At 42.4% G+C, this 24,762-nt stretch overlaps 1 protein-coding gene across 1 annotated transcript; it reads left to right on the forward strand.

Annotated features, from left to right (window-relative positions):
- The first annotated feature begins 1,728 nt into the window (after positions 1-1,728).
- Positions 1,729-21,815, forward strand: LOC145397040 (uncharacterized). The gene is made up of 8 exons (XM_080270256.1): positions 1,729-1,737; positions 3,264-3,564; positions 3,652-3,798; positions 8,028-8,245; positions 8,576-8,756; positions 10,397-10,496; positions 20,436-20,565; positions 21,756-21,815. Exons 1-8 carry the CDS (start codon positions 1,729-1,731, stop codon positions 21,813-21,815), a joined length of 1,146 nt encoding a protein of 381 aa, XP_080126382.1.
- Positions 21,816-24,762: the final 2,947 nt, after the last annotated feature.

A 24,762-nucleotide genomic window follows, 5' to 3' on the forward strand; every position in this document is an offset into this window, starting at 1 on the left:
TAGTAATAAGCATTGTTTCACTCACTAACACATCAATATACCTGACCTTTTTTTGGTGACATTACCTGACCATCATTTCTGACTGTTTCTTCCTCTAATGCTACATAAACTTTGTCTTCCACATTGTCATCGATTGGGGAATCACTCTGGCCCTGAATGTCTTTACTGGCCAGGTCACTGGTAACAGGTGAATTGCCTAGTCAATGGCGTGAGGGGGGAGGTCACGCGGGGTAAGGCATTGTCCCTGCCTAGCGTCTTGTAGAGGAATAGAGGAATGTGACCCGTGTATACTGTATGTACCAAAAGTCACACGTGAAAATTGAAAATTTTGCAAATCATGAACCTTGCAGTTGCGTGACATACCAGTACATCGATGGGTCTAGCTGTGACAAAACGTTGCGACATACCCATACGTCGATGGGACCCTCGGGTTAAATATAGACTTCAAGAAAGTTAACACTGAAAACACTAAGTGACGACAGTGACTCAGTGCGTAATTATGAGAGTAACGATGTAAGGAAAATGTGGAGTAACGTAAATTCTACGACTAATACTTCAATGAGCATCAGCACTTATTTTGAAGGTGGTTAAAATAAATCAGTCATGTTCCAGTCTGTTTGATCTTCCTCGATGGCCAGGGTACAGGTTGAAGGATTATGTGAGCTGGTACCCGACTTTTTCTTGTAAGCCTACACTGTGCCAATGTTCTTCATGACCTCCTCAGACAACTGGTATTTATGGCAGTGCTTTCCTTGCCCTCTCTGTCCATAATTTATGGCTAAGAGTGTTTTCACACTTCAAACTCATTCTCTTCCTGAGTTTTGACTTTACAGTGTTCACTTGGCTAAATACACGATCAGCATCAGCAATTGGATGTGGTAATGAAAGTAATGATAGAGCTGGGGCAGAAAGATCACTGTATGGATTATCCCCAGTTCCCCCTTTGTAATCTGCTGTTTCTGCCCAAATTTGAATTGTGTCTGAAGCTTATTTCAACTCTGTATATTGTAATTTTCTCCACTGAATGTCTCTGCAGGTCAAAGTACTTTCGTCACCAACAAACCTCTTAGCCAAGTCCGAATCCCAGGTTTTATAGTTTGCAGACATTCACTTGGACTTACCGATGACACTGACCTCAAGACACGAACGTTATCAGGCAAGTGATTACGCAATTGCTTTACAAGTTCAGTAACTAAGTGGATATACCTTTTACAATACCTACCTTATGAGGAAACATGCAGTCCCTCATTTCTCACTCAAACTTATAACTGAAAGAAGGGTGAGGATCCAGAAAACTTTCTAGTGAGTCACTTTTTTTTCTGGGTTGATGGTCTTAGAGTACAGGGAGTCAATCGGCTGAAGCAAATCATTTACTAATTTTGTTGAATCATTCACTCTTGCATCAAACATTTTAATGACACAATGATCATCTACATAAATGCACTTAAAAACACCATAAACATACATTTTTTTATATTACAAAGCATTCCTTAAAGCGTTTCGGCAGTACAAAAACGTTATTCTTTCCATGCAAGTTCAAATTGAGTTTGGGGCACAATCCATTGGCTCAGAAATCTGACTATGGTATCTTCAATCACGAACCATCGTGTCTGAAGGGCATTCGACTCCAGAAAAACGTTCCTCACGAAAGGCTAGCTGTAGCCTATGAGTGAGTGTAGGACAAAGGGGGTGTAACTCAACTAAGTATTCTAACAGAAACAGGACAAGATGGTCACGGTGAGTGGTACAAGACGAGTGTGTCCAGAACACGAACGATTGGTATGAATGACAGGTGCCCATTTTATTTATATTAACTTTCTTTCCTTAGCTGATGTTTTTAAATTATTTCAGTTCTGGCACCAACCCTATTCCTAATTCATATTAATGATCTCTTATCTGTCACCCACCACCCCATCCATTCATATGCAGATGACTCAACACTTCACAGTTCATTCACACTCAAACATCCATTTACAAAGTTTAATATCTCTCTCATCTCAGTACAGCCATCCCCATAAATCAAGACTTATCTAAGGTCAATAAATGGGAACGAAATAACCTTGTCTCATTTAATGTTAGTAAAACCAAACATATACATTTTACTAATAGACAGATATTGCCAGATTCGTATATTACCTTCAGTGCTACTAATATTCCTATCTCCAAAAGCATTGAAATTCTCGATGTTTCACTTAACAATGACCTCAGCTGGACCTTTTATGTCAGATCACTTGCTAAAACTGCCACAAGGAAACGTGGATTATTGTACAGAGACCGTAACTTGTTCACTGACCAGCAGTTAGCTATAATTTATAAGAGTCATGTGCACTCTCAGACTGAGTATTGTTCAACCTTGTGGAATGGATGTGGAGAGGTTACACTGAAACAACTAGACAAAATCCAGAACAAAGCAGTTGGAATTATTAATAACCCTGCTATTATAAATACACTACCTCACCAACAAGTAAGAATGAATGTTGCCTCCCTTGCATTATTTTACAGATACTTTTATGGCAAATGCTCAGACGAAGTTGCGTCCATTGTGCCACTTCTCCATGCTTTCCCTCGTGCTACACGGGGATCTGGTATGGCTCATGACTGGAAATGTCACACAGCCATATTGCAGAACTTGTGCCAATCAGAATTCTTTTTATTCCCTTGAACTGCATCTCCCTGGAACTCGCTTCTCCGGAATTGTTTCCCAAACTTCAACCTATAGCTGTTCAAGGCCAACTGTTACAGATACTTTATGAATGGTGGAGGCCACTAATCTGGTGTATGGATTTTTTTATTCATTTATTTTTCCTCCTGTGTTCTATTATTAAATATATATATATATATATATATATATATATATATATATATATATATATATATATCTATATATATATATATCTATAGGTTTGATCAAAGAACTGCCAACAATGTCACCAAACAATGAAAAAAGTAGCTAAAATTTTGCCAAGTAACTGAACGGCAAAAAATTTTGCAGGGCGAATTTTTGAAATCACCAAACCTAACAAAAAATTGATCAAGTTGGCCACACTGTAGTGGTGAGTCACGAGATTTTATGGAGTGTCTGGCATTCTTTGAAAACCAGACCAGACTCAGATGGCTTTAAATTCACGCACGATATCTTTCTCAACACAAGTTTGAGAGTCACAGCTTTGACCCAGGGATCGCCACCTGTACGAGTACGAGAGTCGGTGTGTTGGAGTTAAGTATAAACCTAAGCTTTCTATTATTATCACTATATTTTTCAGGAAGTAGACTTTGGGCGGACACTGCTCCAGGTCACAGCCCCCCGCACAGAGGCGGTCGACTTTACTGCCCCAGTAACAATATGGTACACCCGCATCATCATCCGTATTGGATCGTCCGAGGTGGATCCCTGGGGCTTCCTGTATCCCTTCAGACCACTGGTGTGGGGTGGTATCCTGGTGGAGCTCGTCGGGGTGCTCGGGTCTTTAATGCTGGTGACTTCTCTTAGTTTACCTGAAGATGTGAAACGATCCAGGTGGTTTACAAATGCTTCCAGCTGCCTGCGTGTCCTGTTGCGTCAAGGTGAGAATTCATACTGTAATGTCGTAGTAGTAAATGGTTATGTGAGATTGCTTCAAAGTCCTCTGATGTGGTATGATCTTGTTTCAGAAGAGCTCTCAGCAACCATGGAACCTGCTCAAGTTTACGATATCTTCCATGTGCGATATAATCGGTCAAACGTGATCCACATGTACACAGTCAGCTGCAATGCTCATCGTCCGACATATGAGAAGGGTCTACCACTACACACTTTCTGTGGGCCAGCCATATACATGCAAAGAAATGCAATCATATTGTCCACATGACCCACTGATGGTTAAGTATTTCCTCCGTCATCATGCAAGCATCCTGTATGTTCACCAGTAACCAGAACAAAGAAGCCAGCTACAATAGATATGCTCCATCTAAACTGAATGCACATGGACTGACTGTATGAAAATATCTGACACTATTTGTGTACGTTTGTGCTGTCTTTAAAGAAGGTGCTGTTGTCACTCATGTGGCTGTCACAAGGCTGTTCTGATGGTACAGACGTCGGAATAAGTTCGTTTCCTTTTCCGTGGACTAAGGTGTTTGTAACACTGCTCGATGGAGAGCTATCCCCGCCTCCTCCCTTCCTCATAGTCCCACACTCCCACCCAACACCCCTACTTTTCTCTCCGACCCCATAACCCCACCCGGTACCCTCTATACTCTCGCTCACAGCCACCTAGGGGCTTCTGTACTTCAAGCACCTGTCTAATTACGTGTAGTCCGAACAACTAATAAAGGAATAGTACAGTATATATCATAAACCAAGTTAGAAAAAGGTATGCTACACTGTTAGAGAGAGAGAGAGAGAAAATCTGCTGTAATTAAGGCCACTTTCACACGAGACCACCGGTGGCCGCCACCGGTGGTCTCGTGTGAAAGTGGCCTGAATGTTGCAGCAGTAGACACCTTTTTTACACACACACACACACACACACACACACACACACACACACACACACACACACACACACACACACATACACACACACACATACACACACACACACATACACACACACACACACACACACACACACACACAAAAGAGAGAGAGAGAGAGAGAGAATAAATCTGCTGTGATTAAATGTTGCTGTAGTAGACACCTCTTTTACACACACACACACACACACACACACACAGAAAGATAGATAGATAGATAGATAGAGAGAGAGAGAGAGAGAGAGAGAAAGAGGAGTTACAAGGAAAAGTTAGGATCTTAATGACTATGCAGGCCATACCATGGAGATACTCCTTGTTTACCTGGGAATGCATATCCAATTCACATTTATTCTAGTGTAAGATCCTGCCGATGAATCCCTTAAACTTCTGTACTGTAGTGTTAACAACGTCCATGTTGAGTCAGTTCCATGTGGAGCAGATCTTGCACGTGAAAAAGTTTTCACGTAATTCTGCTGGTAATTTTTCATTTACAGCTTCCAACCATGGTTGTGTGCCGAGTGAGTGTTAAGAGTAAGCAACTTTGTATGTAATGATTGTGAAACCCATTCAGATTTTAAACACTTTCATGAGCTGACCTCGTAGTCTGTGAGTTTCTGCTAAAAATGTCCCACAGCCCTCAGGCGAACCTGGTACCTTAGTCTCCTGAACTCTTTTGAAGTCGACGTATGTCTTTTTCAAGCTACGAAAATTCCACAGCAACTCAGGATGTGACCGTATTAAGGAGATATAGACTGTGAGAACAATCTCTTTATTCCTAGAGAGAGAGAGAGAGTAAAATGATGTAAGATAGGGAAGAAAAAGAGAGGTGGGAAGAAGAGTGAGAAGGAAAGGAGGGGAAGAATGGAATACTGCAAGAGAGAGAGAGAGAGAGAGAGAGAGAGAGAGAGACAGAGAGAAAGAGAGAGAGAGAGAGAGAGAGAGAGAGAGAGAGAGAGAGAGAGAGAGACTTGGAATGGTAAGAACAATCAGGAGAAATACTGATAAAAAAAAGTGGGTGAGAGGAGAAACTGAAGCAGAGTAGAGGAAAACACGCAGGTGAAAAAATGGAACAATGTTATGAAAGTGACACATGGACGCAAGCATGCACACACACACACACACACACACACACACACACACACACACACACACACACACACACACACACTTTCTGAATATTTGTCGACCTATCTGTCTGTGCCTGTCTGTGTGCTCCCCCCCCCCTCTCTTTCTTTCTCTGCATCCTTTGTCTCATCCCCAGCTTCTTTTTTCCTCCTTCCTCTTTCTGTTTAGCTATCTACTCAGTCTCGGCCCTCCTCTCTCTCTCTCTTTCTTTTCTTCGTCTTTCTCCCCCTCTGTCACTTTCCTTACCTCATTCATCTTTTCTTTCTCCCTCCCTGTTCCACAACTTTCTCTTACTTTTTTCATCTGTCACGTCTTACCTTTTTTTCTCCATTACTTTCTCCGTATTTCTTTACTTGTACTAAATCCATTTCCTTCACTGCTTTCTTTCCTCAGTAATAACTGAATGCTCTTTTTCTTTCTCCTCTCTCCGTCATTCCCTGTCACTCGAAATCTCTTCTTTCACTCCTCTCTTCCCACTGTCTTCTTTCTTGCCCTAAAAATTAACCTATTTTCTTCCCACCCTTAATCTCTACTTTCTCTCCGCAAATTTCTTTAATTTCTCTGTTTCTCTTCCTCCCTTTTTACTTGAATGTTACATTCATTCTACTCAGCCTCAGTGCTTTCGTTTTATCCTGCTTAGTTCTTTCCCTGCATCCTAAAGAGTAACACACTTTCTTCCTCCTCCCTGTTACCTTGCCTCCTTTTCTCATTTTTCTCATTATCGTTCTCAGTATTCCCTCCCGTAGCTTTCTTTCCCACTTTCTCCTTTTGTTATCCCTATTTCAATGTTTGCTCCATTCCCATTTTCTCTCAGCTGTCTCCCCTTTTGTCTCTACTTTCCTGTCTCCCGGCCTTTCTATTCAAGTCTCCCTCTTCTCATTCCCTTTCACACTCCTTGTATCTCATTTCATCTCTCACTGTCTCTTCTTCTCACTCTGTCTCTTTTCTTAGCTCTCGTTGTTCATTCCTTGCCTCTCCCCATCTTATTTTCTCCGTAACTATCTCAATTCTCATTTTTCCACTCCCTCTCCCTCTCCGCCTGTCGCTCCCTGTCTATTAACTCTCTCTCTCTCTCTCTCTCTCTCTCTCTCTCTCTCTCTCTCACACACACACACACACACACACACACAGTTTAGTAAACCTTTTCCTAACTTGGTTTATGATATATACTGTACTATTCCTTAATTAGTTGTTTGGACTACATGTAATGAGAGAGGTGCTTGAAGTACAGAAACCCCTAGCCGGCTGTAAGCCAGAGTACGGAGGGTATCGGGTGGGGTTATGGGGTCGGAGAGAAAAGTGGCGGGGTTAAGTGGGAGTGTGGGACTATGAGGAAGGGAGGAGGAGGGGATAGTTCTCCATCGAGGAGTGTTACAAACACCTTAGTCCACGGAAAAGGAAACGAACTTATTCCGACGTCTCCAAAGAAGGGGAATAAATCGGAACCCTCACCACTAGTACTGCAGACTTCAGCTCCCCTACATCTCTTCTAGCCTCCACTAGCCGACCACATACTTTTCTTTTTTCTTATATAGATACGAATGGAAGAAGGAAAAACAAAGGGATAATAATAAGTTCATGTGCCTTAAGGCATCCTCCATTCATAAAATATTTATAACAACTGGATTTAAATTGAAGTGGATTAAATGTTTGTAGGAAACAACTCCCAGGAAGTGAATGCCAGAGAGTAGTAGTTCTGGGGATAAGTGCTCCACGTTCACCTTCCTGTCCACTCCACTCGTAACTACTCTTTTTCTTCCTCGGACTGTGTGAGTCAGTCTTTACTATTCCTTCGCTACGAAGGGGTTCATAAAATATGAATAAAATCGTCTGGTAACAGGAAAACGTTAACGAAGTGATTGACTTTATAAAGTTTACTCTACTCCACTATTACAGACTTTCTATACCCGTCCACCAGACACATTGCTCTCTGAACAGTAAGAAAGCAATACCTTCTCACGGCCAGGTACTATTCATCTTTACCAGGCGTGGGCGGTTGCTCGTCCACGTCCAGTGGAGCCACGTGTAGTGTTAACAGTGATGCAAAACATCCCTCTGCATCCTCCCCTCTTGAAACATAGCTGTGTTGTACTGTAAGGAATAATGTAGATCGCTTCTATCAACTGAATCAATCAGCTGGGATTAGTCACAAAATGTTTCACCATATGAACAGCACTGCAAAATAAAAAATATTTATTTTCAGGTGTGATCTTCATTCGATATTGATGGTGGTGAGAAACAGGAGATGGAGAAGGTACAGCTGTTGGCACTATTTGCACTGATTAATTGAGCCTTAGCCAGATATAGCCAAGTGTGCAGGATGGTGGTGTGAGTGTGTAGTGTTGGCCATGTTAGTGCTGATCCTAACCAATGCTAACTTAACCCAGATGTGGTCAAGTCTACGGGTTGGTGGTGGTGGGAACGTGTGGTTTTGGGAGTGTGGATGCTGGCCATGTTGGTGTTGTTCCTAAGTTACGCCGGCAATCTTATGTCCCTCCTGGCCATCAGATACATCCCCATGCCCATACAGTCACTGGAAGATATTGTTGCCAGTCCAGTCACCGCTTTCTTTCCAGCGGGCTCGGCCTTGCTTGACGCATTTGCTGTAAGTTATTTTATGCAACTTGGATATTTGCAGATATAATAATAATAATAATAATAATAATAATAATAATAATTATAATAATAAATTTGGTAGACCCGATAATTTTTAGACTTAGATGTAGGAGGTGGATTATTACCTTCGTACCTGTGATGTACTACCATAAGAGTAGTAAGGGAATAAAAGCCTTGGTGATCTGACACAGCCTTAACAATTTTGCATTCAAGGGCTTCTCTAGGCTGAATAAAGTCGTCAAATGGCTGCAATAATAAATAAAAAAGGAAGGGCATCGCAGTTTACCTGTCATTCAGATCATATATTATCCTCGCCTAGACAAAAGAGAACGGACCACTGAGAGACGTGGCAAACTTGAAACACAAGGGACGCCTGAAGCTTGCCTTGGGCCGGGACTTTATGACGAAGCTGGACTCTCAGGTCAGACGAGGTGACCATGTCTTGGTTGCCAGCGACTTGACGTTACGCATGTTCATGGCTCAGGACTTTTCTCACAAAGGTATCTTACTTCCTGCTCCTATGATTCACATAATTAAAACTGACGCTAAACACAGGCGTTCTTCTACTTTAGGGAGGATTTAATGGCCACAAGATTATCTTTGTCAGGCTCTTATAATTCATTTTCAGGCGTATACAATCATCTATTGTCAGCTGCAATGTAGTGTAAAGACGTGACCATGCGAATGTAAAGGGTAATGGTAACTGTATTACATACTTTTGAGGGTAGCAAATGTTAGGCTGATGATGATGGTGATGATGCTACTGGGAAAAGCATGCCAAAATGCATGAGGACTTTTACATGTATTTATTATTGGTAGGTAGTGGCGCCCATCATCCACTCACCTGTAGCGCTGCCTACTTTGCATTTATCATCCTGTTTCTGTCTGCCCTCCTCTCTTCCTGTTTCTCCCTTTCCTTCCTATCACTTTTTATAACTCTCCTTAATATTGTGCCAACAATTCTGTAAAACCAGTCTCTTATCCAATACTGCTTTTCTGTTTACTTTTTGATTACTTGTAATTATCAAGTTCCTCTCCTTAATATAAACTGTACTCACTTTCAACCCTCATATGGTCGAAATAAATACACCCGTTTTACTCAAGCTTGGCCTAAAATTATCGTCTCGTCATGTTGATTGGTGAGTTTTAACAAGAGATTAACACTAGAATGTGATGCAAGTCATGAAGAAATTCTTTTAGATGGGGTGTTAGAGATCCATACTTGTCCCATTTTGTAAATAAGCTGTGTGAAATAAGCTGCAAAAGGAAAAAAATATCTGGGCCTAGTTAATGTAAAGTGAGTGTAGTAGTCAGCTCCAGAAAACTGCTACCGATTTCATTCAGTGTCATAGTAGCCTGGGGTGCGATACTGGACATATTTACGATCGATTCTCCGCCGTAACATTAATTTCTTTACCCAGGAAGGATTATATACAAGGCAAGACTCTGAATGTTCCTTTCCATGTCCTACCTGCAGGAACAGTTACAAGTCACGGCATTTTTGTCTATTTTGTAGGATTAATTTCAGACATGAGTCGGTATTCTCCTCGGTTACGGAAGCTCTTTAAGACCTCATCCTTAGCGATTTACTTTTGGATATTGCCTGTTGAAATATAATTCTATGTTATTTTTGAAGTGTGGCGATATTGGAAGGATATATGTAACACAGAAGAAGAGAGAAATGTGTAACAAAAATTAATCTTATAAGTAAAGGTGTTCAGCTTCCCTAACAGACAAGAATACAGGCCTTAGACCTTCCAAACATTCTGCAGAATTCCTTCCTTGTCCTTCTTGCAGAAACAAATCCAAATTACGACAGGGAGACGATCGTAAGTTCGTTTGAGGATACACTCCCTGAATATCAGTGTTGTAACCATTAACATTCATATGGTTGGGAGAAGTCTAGTAAAATCTTCCAGCTAATTCCAGACGGTTTTCTTCAGGGCAGAGTGAATTTTAGGAGCCTGAGGGTGTTAAGAAAATACTGATAGTCAGTTCGTGAGTGAAATATCTGAAGAATATTACCTATCCAATATGAAAGCCTTAGTGACAAGATAAAATTTTCTATCCATAAGTAGACGCATGAACGGATTTTTTGCAATATCTACACTAAAATTTAATCCATCTTTCAATACACAAGGCGAGTGCTACTTCTACTTGGCCAAAGCAAAGTTCCTGCCTACAATTATGGCCATAGCAGGACCCAAGGGTAGTCCTTTGATCCAGTCCCTCAGTCGCAGGTGAGAATTGTGCTTTCATAATTGCTAACTTTATTAAACCTAAATCTCGCCTAAGATTCATTCATTATATCTTTCTCTTCATTCATAAAGTTACCAAACAAGGGTTAATATAAGAATGGAATATGTAAGGAAAAAAAACATTTGTGTTAACCCGCCGCGTCCCATTAACAAACATATGCTCCCGAACGTTTTGTCACTGTGACTCCCATTGACGTTTATGGATGTGCTGCAATTGCAAGGTTGGTCATTTGCACATTTTTCAAATTTCGCGTGTGATTTTCGGTACATAAACACGGGCCAGCCTCCTCTAACTGCCGCCAGGCAGGGACCCTTCCAGACCTCGTGTGACCCGTGCACTCCCTTGTCTTGGTCACTCACCTGTTAGCAGTAACCCAGAACAGACATGGCACACTGAGGTCTCTCTGATGACGAAATTCAAGCCGCCCTTGACGCCTTCACAGGAGATGGTGATTCTCCACTAGATGATGATGTGGAGGACTAGGACTACGTGCTGCCTGATGATGAAACGAGCAGCAGTGATGAGGAGGTACCTTTTCCAAGGAAGGTAGTATGTCACGTACCGTAGGGCGAGGGAAGGCTAGCATGGACCCCATACATGTGCATGCACCTCTCTCCAACCCCTAGACAAAGGATCTGATGAAGACGAGGACGAGGACGGCGCAGTAGGGCGTGGTGTTACCTTGTGGTTGGGAAGGGAGAGGATTTCACTGCTTGGAGCCGAAGGTGTGGCAAGAAGGAAAATAAGATATGGTCCTTCTGTTTGTCTGGGGAAGGCACAGGTGGTGTGGCAGGATTGAGCATTGAAAGAGAAAGTGGTGGTGGGAGGGAGGCAGGGCAAGCATGTGGTGCACATGGACAGCGGGCAGGTGAGGAGCAGCTGCGACCTAGCACCTCTTTCTCCCCGCAAGATTCCCACTCATCCTCCCCACAGCCCCGTGATGTGGGGAAAGGAAGGAAAGGGAAGGGAAAGGGGAAGGGAAAAGGGAGAGGGAAGAGGAGTGGGAGTGGGGAAGGGCAATGCTCTCCACCTCCCCAACCTCCCCCACCACCCTCTCCTCCCCATCCCGACGAAACCAACGATGGGGACGAGGCTGGAGACGGTAGTGTCATGGGACTGGGAAGATGGGAGTGATTTCATTCCCATCATTCACCCCTTCACCGAGGAGTGGTGGTCTGGCTGCATGGCTCCTGGAATCCATGCAGGCTCCACTAGGGTGGATTTCTTCCATCTGTTCTTTGGTGAGGAGTTTGTGGGCCACGCAGTGGAGCAGACGAATATATTTGCAAGCAGCCTGTGCCGTGAATGCGGGCATCACTGTACGATGAACAGACACTCCCAACAATACGACTACCCAGTAACCCTAGGTGAGATGTTCATCTTTTTGGCTCTGGTTCTCTTGATGGTATTCTACGGAAAAAACAAATTCCGGGATACTGGTCAACGGACCCAATGACCAGCACACCTTTCTTTGGCAAGGTAATGAGTCATAATCGATTCCAGCAAATTCTCAGCCGCTTCCAATTTTACGATGCCAACGACCCTGGTAATGCTGATAACACTGACAAAATGAGGAGACTATGGATGGTATTTAAACAACCGCATGAAAAGTTCTACTCATACTTCTATCCTTTCAGAGACCTGGTCATAGACGAGAGTCTCATGTTGTGGAGAGGCAATATTTCTTTTCGCCAGTGCATACCCAACAAGAGACACCGTTGTGGGTTCAAGGTCTTTGTTACGTGTGACTGTAAGATTAGTTATGTGCAAGACATAGTCTTGTGCACCAGTGCACAGACAGACATAATAGAAGATTGAAGTATTGGACTTTCTGGGGCCGTGGTGAAGACAGTGATAGAGGAGTACCTTCATCATGATCACGTCTTGTACCTGGACAACTTGTACCTAGCCCCCTTCTCACTCGGTACCTCCACCTTCACGACACCTGAGTCTGTGGCACAGTCAAGAGAATCTGTTGCCATATGGTCAAGGTTGGGAGGAAACTTGACAAGAACGAGGTGGTTTTCTTCCAGGTGAATAACATCCTCACCACCATATGGAACCACAACAGGGAAGTTTGCCTCCTGTCATTGGTACACCGCCCCCTGATGCACTGCATAGACTCTGTGGATTACAGCAGTGAGAGAAGACACCACATTTGGAAACTGGAGTTGGTACTGGACTACAATGTCAACATGAGGCAAGTGGACCAGTCTGACTCTGATTTCCAGTGTGGAGTGTGCCAGGATCATGATAAAGTGGTACAAAAAGCTCTTCTTCCACTTGGTTGACATCATGGTCCTCAATGCACACTAGCTCCACGCCTTGACAATGGGAACCTCTGAGACCTTTGAGGGGTTTGTGAGGGAGCTGTCTCGTGAAATTATCAGCAGGTACACACAGGACAGGCCCAGCACCACATCCGCCCCCCCACATCCACCCAGAATTCCCTATGCCTCACAGGATGCCACTTCCTCAGCAGCATCCCTCCTCAATCAAACCATCCTAGACCCCAGCGCTGCTGACACGTATGCAAGCACTCTAAAATAAGACCAGCCAGTCAGAGGAAAGAGATGAGATACGAGTGTGTGGAATGCAACCTAGGGTTGTGCCTTGAGCCATGTTTCAGGGAATATCACACCTCGGTACATAACTGATACTGTGCGTGCTTGCGATAATATGATGGTCACTATAAGAGTAATGCCAGTACATATGCGATAATATGACTCTTAATATAATAGTAAGGCCCGTAAATATGTGATAAAAGTTATATAAAGTGGAAATGGAGTAATGTTAGTGAAAAAGTATTATATAAGTTGAAAAAGAGAGTGCAAGTTGAAACAACAGTCATAGCGAGTTTGCTCATTAAGTAAATATGTGCTAATATTACGCTAAATATAATCATAAGGCCTGGAAATATGTGATAACCGTTATATAAAGTGGAAACGGGTATAAAATTAGTGGAAAAGTATTATGTAAGTTGAAAAAATGTATGCTGGAACAACAGTCATAGCGAGTCATATGTGACCAATTTTGGTGATTTCACTATGCTCGCTCAATGGAACACTCGTTATTTCGCCTATATTTTTGTGTGAAAACCATTATATTCCTGTACTACATGTTATTTTGTACCAAATTAAGAAATCTCTACCTATTTTGAGTGATTTCCACTATTAACCCCAATCATAGAAATCAGGACAGCAGCAGAGCGCCTCCAGAGAATACAGTACCAGATGCGTGGAGGACTGGAGGGTCACCTGTTTAGACCACTTCTAGGCTCATGTTAGCACTTTCTCTGTGATCTGCCATCGTTTCCCACCAAAAGCGGAGGCTTGAGCAAAAAAAACAAAAAAAACAAAAACTGCTGGGATTGGGGGGGATCAGTTGTGAAAAATCTGCCGGGATGGAGCGGGTTGAAACTCATCTGCTATGAAAAGTTGCTATCAGGAAAATTTGTTAGTTTTCTTTATATGAGTACATCTGGATCCTACTTTTTTAGGTTTCTGTTGTTGGTTTATGAATACAAGTTATTTACCATTATATCTCAGCTCACTGTGGTATTTGCTACACATGCTCATCGTTTAATGTTAGTGTCTTCAGCCTACTTGGCTGTATCTTCTACTTTTTATAATGCAATATGGTTAGTAATGATTAACAAAATTTATGTCTCAGCCACTAGGGAGTGGATAGGGAAGAACGTAAATTTACATCTCAACCAGAAGTAAGTATACATTACTTTGAGTTGATATTGTTCATACACTTGCTTTTACATTACTAACATTGTCCAGATTAAATTCAGACAGATTAATAAGCTGCACCTTAATATAAGTAAACATAATTTTTGACTGGAAAACTTTCAGCGATCTCATGAAGATCAGACTCACGTACGTGGTTAGGTCTTCCGTCAGTGGCTACAGAATCACAGAGTTACAAGACTACCAGGCACCCTGATTATTGCCGTAGCCACTGGATCATAGGACATGAACCCAGTGGACTGCAGGAGGAAAATATACTTTCCTACAGCACACCATATTTCTTTTGTGGGGCTAGGGAGTGAGCTGAGGGATGATTGTTTGTGCAGTCACCTGAAGGCATCCCCCTCCAACACTGGACACCCGTGTAAAGAAAAATAGAATTGTAAAGTGCTCTATATCTTCCTTCATTCTTTACCCCACTGGTTACACCTCCTCACTACGATGGAGTCTTTATTCATACTTTCGGTACCACCGGATAATTTTATTAATTTCAGTAGAGGTTTTAAATTACAGGGTTTGGTACATTCTTCGTTAACATTTCCACAACAAGGTCTCCCTACAGTTGGATAAAATAGCCTTAACTCTTCATGGGCAAACAGGGTCCCTGCAGACCCTAGCATGTTTCTAAAATGTTGCCATTAAGCCATTTTTTACTTTCACAGCCTGGCCTCTCATGACTTTTATTGTAGATGGTTATTTTATATCCTCATAAAATTTGAGCAATAAATCTCGCATGATTAAGGAATGACATTGCAATAAATGTCAGTGGGGTCTGCCAGGACCCAACTTGGCCTTTCGTGTGACTATTTTTTTTTTTTTCAGATATTTCAGATCATAAACATTATGACAATGTCAATACCAGTAGCAAAGTTTTATGCCTCAATGGCGGTGGCAGAAGGTGACAGAAGATGAAAATTATTCAGATGGTGATTTATCTCTATCCGATGGTGATGATTATGAAGTGCTTGAATGATCGGACAGTGAAATTAGTGTGAGTAGTATTGAGTCTCCTGTGAGTGCTGATGATGGTTCTAGAAATGAAAGTGGTGGTAGTAATACAGAAGATGCTCATCAAGAGGATGAAACAAGAAATTATTATACCAAATTTGAACATTATAGGGAAAGTTTTATTTTATGATCATGCTAATTTACTTTACACATGAACTTGTGGACCTGGAGCGGTGGCGTCTTTGTCGTGGGTCTACCCCCCAGAGGCTGTCGATGAGAAGAGGAGGACAGCATGGAGGCCAAACCACCGCAACCCCCCCCCCCGGCCCCATGCGGGGCTTGAGTACCTGGGAGTGGCTTCGGTCGCCCGGCCAAGTACCACATCTCCCGACACAACACACACAACAACACCGTTTTTTCTACACCGAGAAATGACTCCCCAGCTGTCATTTCTAGACTTCTTCTAGCCGGGGACATTGAGAGCAATCCAGGACCCACCAACAAATACATAATTATGTCCAACATGCTCAAAACCTATCACGTCGAGCCGACAGACACAGGGTTCAGTTCAGTGCAATTCCTGCAAGAACTGGACCCATTACACCTGCACAACACTTGCATCCATAAAACATTACACAAACGCCTGGATCTGGTCCTTATGCTCCTTCCCCCCACCCATCAACCCTCCTTCCAATCCTACTCCTACTTCCTTCACACCTCCACAGCCAAACCCACCAACCCTTCCCACACCATCCAGTCTTCCAACTCCCACCAATCCAACCCATCCTAATCCACCTCAACCCTCGCCTCCATTACAACCTCCTCCTACTCCTTCCCCTCCACCCACACCACCTCCTACTCCTTCCCCTCCACCCACACCACCTCCTCCCCGTGCCGCAGCAGCCAACACACATCGCACACACAACATAAACATCCTTCAATTAAACATAGATGGCATAAACACCAAAAAATATGAACTCACACAATTCATCAAACAACTGAACATACACATTGCCATCTTAGAAGAAACAAAACTACACAGAGCACAGAAAACACCAACATTTCATAACTTCACCACCATTAGACAAAACCGGGCTGACGGTGGTGGTGGTGGTGGACTCATCACCCTGATACACAAATCCATCAACTTTGCATATACCAGTGCACACACAAAGTCATTTCTCCCCCCACATGACACCACAACAGAAATACAATCAATTAAAATAAGCACTGGCAACAAATCACACATAACAATCGCTAACACATACATTCCCCCCCAGTCGTCCCCCACAGTACCACACAATTACTCTCCACATATACACCACATCACTAACATACCCAACATCATCCTGGGTGGTGATTTCAACGCCAAGTCGTCGGCCTGGCATGTCAACAACCCTGACACAGACAGAGGGCTGGTACTACAATCCCAGACAGATCATCTTTTCATACTAAACAGTCTAGACCAACATACCCATATCCCACACCAAGCCCTCTTCCTCCCATGATCTCCAGACATCATCTTCTGCTCCCCAAACCTCGCCCCCACTACATCATGGATAGTGGTCAAAACCCTGGGTTCTGATCACCTCCCAATCACCATCACTACCAAAACCAGAGTCACCCCAGCTGGCCACAAAAACACATACACTAATTATAAGAGAGCCAACTGGGAGACCTTTGTATCTGAAACAGAACAACATCTCGAAACACTAAACAGTACACCCATCACAAACATCAACACCGCTGTGCACACTTTCAATACAATAATACAAAATGCAGACAAAAGACACATCCCTAGAGGCAACAGAAAGAGACACAACCCCAAGTTCACACCAGAAATTCAAGGCCTCATCAGACAACGGGACACACTGCGACACTCCCCAACATCCCATACACAAGACACCACACAACAAATACAAGAACTCAACTCTCAGATAAACAATAAAATATCAGAACAGCAAACACTAAACTGGAAAAATTACCTCCAAACACTTGACCACAAAACAAACATCAGCAAACTCTACAAAACACTAAACAGCATCACACTTTCCAACAGCAACACCACACAATCACATGCTGCCATCACAACAACAGACACGATACCCTCAAACAAACAACAAGCAAACACTCTCATCAATCACTTTTCACAAGTCAGCCATCTAAACCCACATCCCGAAGACCGACGTATCATCCAACGTAAGAGACAGTTCCCCACAGACCCAGACTACGCACCTTTCACTTACAACCAAACGAAGCACATCATTAACAACCTCAAGCACTCATCTGCCTGTGGACCAGACAACATAAGCAACAATCACCTTAAACACCTAGGACCACAAGGCATACAAGCACTCACCAACATATCAACCTACAGCTACTCACACAACATAATACCCAACATCTGGAAGCATGGCAATATCATCATTATCCCTAAACCCAACAAAGACCCCACGTTACCCTCCTCACATCGCCCCATCACACTCCCCTGCACCCCCTCTAAAGTCACTGAACGACTGGTACTACAACTAGTCACACCTCACATTCTCCTAGCCCAGTCACAACATGGCTTTAGACCACTACACTCCACAAACACCCTTCTTACAGACCTTACACAGAGAGTTTTCAATGGCATGAATTCAGCTAGGCCACCACACAGAACAGTCCTAATCACACTAGACATTAGCAAAGCTTTTGATGCCATCCCCCGCCACAACCTCACAAACAAAATACTCAACACAAACATGCACAATAACACAAAAACATGGCTGGCAAACTACTTAGCAGGCAGATGTGCACACGTAACATTTGTTGGTCAGTCTTCTAACATCAGAAACTTCACAAACGGCGTCCCCCAAGGATCTGTTTTGTCCCCTACACTCTTTAACCTATACATACACGACGTACCCACACCCCACACACCACAGATACACATAGCTTCCTTTGCAGATGATATAACACTTACATGTACGCACCAAAACGCAAACACAGCTGCACACATCATTCAACCTTACCTCAACTGAGGTAAGGTTGAATGATGACGAACCATTCGTGTAGTGTGGTGAACCACACTACACGAATGGTTCACCACAAACAGGCTCAAAATAGCCCCAGCCAAATCTACAGTGACTCTTCTCACAAACTGGACAGCAGAACAGTCACATCCCACACCTTACCATAAACAACACTCCCCAACCACACACATACACCCAAAATCCTTGGTGTAACATACAATACATCAATGTCATTTAAACAACACATCGCAAACATTGAAAATAAAATAACACCAAGACTCAATGCCTTGAGGTCACTTGCCCATACAACATTCGGACACAACAAAGAAACCACCACCACAGTATACAAACAATACATACGTTCAGTGATGAATTATGCAAGCCCTGCCTGGGCTTCTAACCTCACCAAAACACACTACAACACACCACAGACCATACAGAACAAGGCCCTAAAAATAATCACAGGCTGCACAGCAACTACACCCACAGACCACCTACTTCAAGAAACCAAAGTCCTCAAAGTCAAGGATCATCTAGACATGAGAGGCACCCAGTTTCTTGCTGCAGCCTCCACAAAACCACAACATCCACTGCAGTACATGGCAGCACATTCACCCACACCAAGGAACATCAAAACAACACCCAGCACACGATACCATACACAAATACTGTCATCTCTCCCCCCTTGCCCACCTCAGACCAGCTTCCAGAAGCATATCCACACTCAGATCACTCGCCACTCCATTCAGTCACTGAAAGACAACACACAGCTGCATGCACGGCCTCCTGACATCCACACTTCTGAATCCTATCTTCCTCATGAGGACAGGGTCCACTTGGCCAGACTGAGATGTGGGCACCATCCAGCCCTCTTAAGCTACCAAAAGAGGCTGGATGACTCCGTCGCTGATGCCTGTCCAGGATGCAACACAGCACCCCATACTATTAAGCACATTATGGAAGACTGCATTGCACACAATGACCTATGCCAACAACACAACATACACTCTTTGAGAGCTCTGTGGGAAAGCCCGGCCTCGGCCATGGCCTTCCTAAGGGACTCGGGGCTGTTCGGCCAGACTGCCTAGGGAACAACTACTACTACTACTACTACACATGAACTTGTTAATATTTTGAGAACCAGTTCCAAGAATACTGATAATCAGACATTCAAATTAGTGCAGAATCAGTTCTTCCACACTCAAACTTTAATAAAATTTTGATTTAAAAAAATTGTTAACCCGTGCAATCCCGCCGTCGGCATGGTGCCGACAGTACAAAACGTCTCGATTAACCCAAGCGACGTGATGGTGCCGACAGCAAAATTCGAGCGCTGTAGCACGTCTCAAACTGCTTTAATCTAGCTGATTTTTTGTGAAGGAGTAGCTTAATATATTGGCAACACACTGTCCATGCAGTTGTAGTACTGAGTTTGGTTCTGCGTGGGTGGGTAACATCAGTGTGCCACTGTCTGTCGTAGCATGAGAATGTCGCGAAAATCACGCAATTTTTCCGCCTCATTGGGCTGGAGGAGGCTGTTGAAATTGTCACATGGACCCTTCTGTCCCTCCATTTAGTGATTCTTCAGAAGAGAAAGACCTAGATGCCTATTCTGGGAAGGAATATGAGCCAGTGGAGAACACTGAGAAAGGAGAATCCCTCTTTCTCCTCCTCCCCCCCCCCCCCCGTTCTCTCTCATCCCAACCAGCTGGGTGGGAAAACTTGTTCACGGCTTGGGAAACTGGGCTAAAAACACGACCGACGGCCATCCTGCTCTTATTTCTCCTATAAGGAGCACTATTATTGGCTTTTCCTTGACTTATATGTCCTTTTGGATTGTTTTATGCAATAAATATTTTTTCCGTTTTTGGTCGGGGATTAGGTGGGTATAAAATTGCAGAAATGCCTGGGATGGTACAGGTTAAAATAATAATAATAATAATAATAATAAAGGGACACTTTGTGGGTTGGTTTCACGTGCCGTGTCCTGGGCAACATGTGTACAAAGTTTAGTAGTTATAATTTCATGAATATGGCAGAAATACACCATTAAGGTTTGGTGTCCGCCGGGACCCCATCAGCCTTCCGTGTAACTTGATAACCCCTTGCCCACGAAGCATTAAGAGAGCAAGAACAATTTAAGTCAAATCAGACAGTCCAGTAAAAGTCTAAAAACCTTAGTTGTTCCCATAATGTTTTTCAGGATCACGGGGATTATTGAAGCAGGCCTTTTTGATTACTGGACCAAGCTGCTCACACCAAACATCACCTCCTGTCTCAACCCACCCACCAAAGTTGCAGTTAGGTCTTCATTTGGCATCAACAACATATGGGTAAATATTTAGGTCCAGTGTCATCTGTGGCAGTTATGAAGTGCAGAGTAGGAATCCAGATCTATACAATGTTTGCCATTAAGGCTGACTCAGGAATAACACCTAAGGAAATCTGGATGGTGGAACAATAAATAGAGATGGGTTTCTATTTTGTTGCTGGATTTCCATAGACACTTGTATGTAAGTAATATGTATATGTATTATAGTACATGCATCATGACACAATAGGTATATAAATGGAACTGTGTCTGCTGTATTATTATTATTATTATTATTATTATCTTACCGTGCCCCATGAGGACCGTAGGAGCCAGGGGCTAGGCAGTTGGTCCTGACATTTAAAATGAAAGTGACCAGCCTCAATCATCCCTGAGTGGCATTACATGAGCAATAAACCCCAACCATTCTTTGTTTAAGTACTTGGGTAGTGTGATGAGTAAGGATGGAGGTTTGGAGGGTGAAGTGCTTGAAAGGGTACAGCAAGGAAGAAAGGTTGCTGGTTCTTCGAAAGCAGTGATAAGAAACAGGGAAGTGAGCATGGAAGTGAAAAAGTTACTACATGACAGTATTGTGATACCAACCCTAACGTACGGAAGTGAAGCTTGGACGTTGTTGGAAGGACACAAGTCAAGAGTGAGAGCAGTGGAAATGAGTTATTTAAGAGGACCCTGTGGAGTCACATGGAGAGACAGGCTGACGAATGAAGATATAAAGGAGCGTTGTGGTGTGGATGTGGATGCGATAGGAAGCATTATGAGGAACACACTGAGGTGGTTTGGCCATGTGGAGAGGATGGAGGGTGACAGACTGACGAAGAGAGTGTATGTGAGTGAGGTGGAGGGGGGAAGAGGGAGGAGGAGGCCGAGGATGAGATGGAGGGATGGGGTGGAGAGTTATATGAGAGAGAGGGGCGTGAGTTGGGAGCAGGGCAGTGAAATGGCGGGGGACAGGGCGACTTGGAGGCAATTTGTTTGTGGCCACCCCAAACGGGATTGAAGCGTCTGGCAATAGATAGATAAAAATATTAAAATACATTATCTCTGTTGAAGCATTTAAAGACATGCTACTACCCTCTGTCCCTCCCGCAAGAACCCTCGCAACCCGCCCAAGCCTCCCCCATCCCTTGTCCAGACATAGGGGAAGCTCCCAAGACCTTGTGTCCCTTGGATTGCGCAGTGTGCAATCCACAGGACAGGTACGCAAGGCATGTGCGAAAGCGCAATATTGCACATGGTCTTGTTCTTAACTAATTGTATCTTTACAGGAATGAGTCAAGCTCGTACTGTCCCGTGTCTTAAACCATTTTTATCGTACATATCCTTGAATTTATGAATTGTTTTGGCTCACACTATTTCATTCGGTAGTGCATTCCACTGATCAATTGTCCTATTTGGGAAACTAAATTTCCTAACCGTTTATCGCCTCTCTTTTTATGCAGTTTTTTGCAGTGTCCTCTTGCTGATGCATCCCCATAGGTAATGTAATCATTTATGTCCACTTTCTCCTTCCCTGATATGCACTTGTATAGCCTAATCATGTCTCCTCTTTTCCTTCTCTCCTGTAGTGTAGGTTGATTCAGTTTGTTTAGTCTTTCTTTGTAGCTTAGATCATTTAAGCTTGATACCTATCTTGTAGCGGCCCTTTGAACTTTTTCAATCTTATCTATGTGTTGTTTGGGATGAGGACTCCAGACTATTGACGCATACTCCAGGGTTGGTCTGATGAATGATGTTATTATCTTTCTTAGCATGTCTTCATTTACATATGTGCATGCCATTCTCATATTTGGAAGCAGTGTATACATGTTCCGTACCTTATCACTGATGTGGTCAGCCGGAGGTGGTCTGTTATTGATAATCACACCTAGGTCCTTCTCTTTTTCTGATGTGTGTAGGGTTTTGCTTCCTAACTTATAATCCCAATCAGCTCTTTCTCCACATTTACCAAACTTGATTACATGACACTTGTCCACATTGAATTCCATTTGCCATGTATTGCTACATTCATTTAGTTGATTTAATTCTTCTTGTAGCTCTTTACATGAGTCTGTGTTAGTAATTCTCCTTTGAACTTTTGCATCATCAGCAAATATAGTTAGATAGCTTTCATTTCCAATGTTACTGTCTATATAATTTATATACACTAAAAACATAACTGGTACCAGCACTGAGCCCTGTGGAACTCTGCTAGTCACTTGTCTCCATGATGTGTAATTTCCCCTTAGTACTGGTCTCATTTCCCCCCTTTTTTTTTTTTTTTTTTTTTTTTTTTTTTGAGAAAATTTTGCATCCAACAATACAGTTTACGTCGGATTCCTTCTTGATTGTACAGTTTCCATAAAAGTCTTTGGTGTGGTACCCTGTCAAATGCTTTCTTGAAATCTAAATAGATATTGTCCACCCATCCTTCTCTGTTCAGTAATGTTTCTGTTACTCTATCGTAGGAGCTCAACAAATTGGTAACACATGATTTTCCCTTTCTGAAACCAAACTGTCTGTTATCATACTGTGTTCTAGATGATTTACCCAAACTTCTCTTCCCAGCTTCTCTAATACCTTGCTTACAACACTGGTTAGTGATACTGTTCGGTAGTTGAGTGGATTTGTCTATTCCCTTTCTTGAATAAGGGAACAATGTTTGCTTCCTTCCAAATATCAGGTAGTTTACCTTGTCCCAAGGATTCCTTGAAAAAAACAAAAAATAATGGTTTACATAACTCCTTTGCACATTCATGCAGCACCCAACTTGAAATTTCATCAGGACCATTTGCCTTTCCTTTCCCTTATTTACTTAGCTCCTCCTGTATTTCCTTTTCTGATATTTGTATACCTGGAAATATGTGTGGGCATGCATGTTCTATAATATCCCTCTCAAAATTATTTTTTCTGTAAAAACTGATTGGAAATTCTTATTTAGTGCTTCACAAATATCCTTCTCTTGTGTGCAGGTGATCCCTTCTTCTGTAATGGATTGTATTTTATCTTTTACTTTGGTTTTCCTTCAGATGTAGCTGTAAAATAGCTTCGGTTGATCATTACTTTTACTTACGATGTCCTCCTCAAACTGTTTTTGGGCTTCCCTCAATAATTTTGTATAATCGTTTCTTGCCTGTTTATAGTTGTTACATGCCCTTTCACTATTGTGTCTTCTCTATCTGTTCCACAACAAATCCCTTTTTTCTTTTGATTTTTTACATTCTGGATTGACCCATTTCTTTCTTTCTTTTTTTTTATGCTTCTTTGTGCTGTGGTATGCAGTTCTGGACTACTATTTCATAAAGTTCACAGAATTTTCTATATATATCATTTAAATCTTGTCCTCTTAGCTCTCCCAATCTATTTCTAAGGAGTATTTCTTTAGGTCATGATAGTTGCCCTTTTTGTAACTTTCATTATTATTAAATATGTCATATGAAATCCTAATGTTGTAACTTAATACTGCGTGGTCACTTTGCCGAATGGAGGCTGATTCGTTATATTGTCAATATCATTTTCTTGACTAGGAAATATAAGATCTAGTACTGATGGTATGTCAAGTCCTCTTATTCTGGTGCTTTCTTTTACATGCTGTGTTAGGAAAAACTCCAGCATAAGGTCCATGAGCTTCAGTTCCCAACAGCTTTCCTGGCTTTTTATATCTAGCGTATTCCAGTTTGTATTTAAATCACCAGTTAGTATAATTCTTTCAGATTTCTCCTCCATTTTATGTAGTAATGCTCTTAAACTTTGAATTGTTTTCTCTGCCACGTCTTCATATTCTCCTTTCTCCCAAATGTTGGATCTGGGCAGCATTTATAAATTTGCCACAATTACTTTCCCTTCAGATGTACTAATCTCTACTGCAATCAGTTCTACCTGTGATGGTACATCTGCTTCTATTTCCTTGACTTGCAGATATTTCTTTTTTAATATTATAATTCCTCCTCCTTTTTTTAAGTTCCTATCTCTTCCTCATATATTGTATTCCTCTAGGTTTAGTGTATCGTTTGATATCCTTGGTGTTAATTTTGTTTCAGTTAGGCAAACAATATGTGGTTCCTTTTCTTTGATATAATCGTTCATCTCTAGTAATTTAGATACTATTCCATCTACATTTGAGTACATCAACTTAATCATCTTGTTTACATACTTGTCATGACTTGGGCCCACTACCTTTCTTCTTTTAATTCCCTCCTATTTAAATTTACCACTTTCGAAC

The sequence above is a fragment of the Coenobita brevimanus genome, chromosome 40 (genome assembly GCF_032717465.1).
Source record: "Coenobita brevimanus isolate Jiangsu-jjx chromosome 40, ASM3271746v2, whole genome shotgun sequence".
Taxonomy (NCBI): Eukaryota; Metazoa; Arthropoda; class Malacostraca; order Decapoda; family Coenobitidae; genus Coenobita; species Coenobita brevimanus.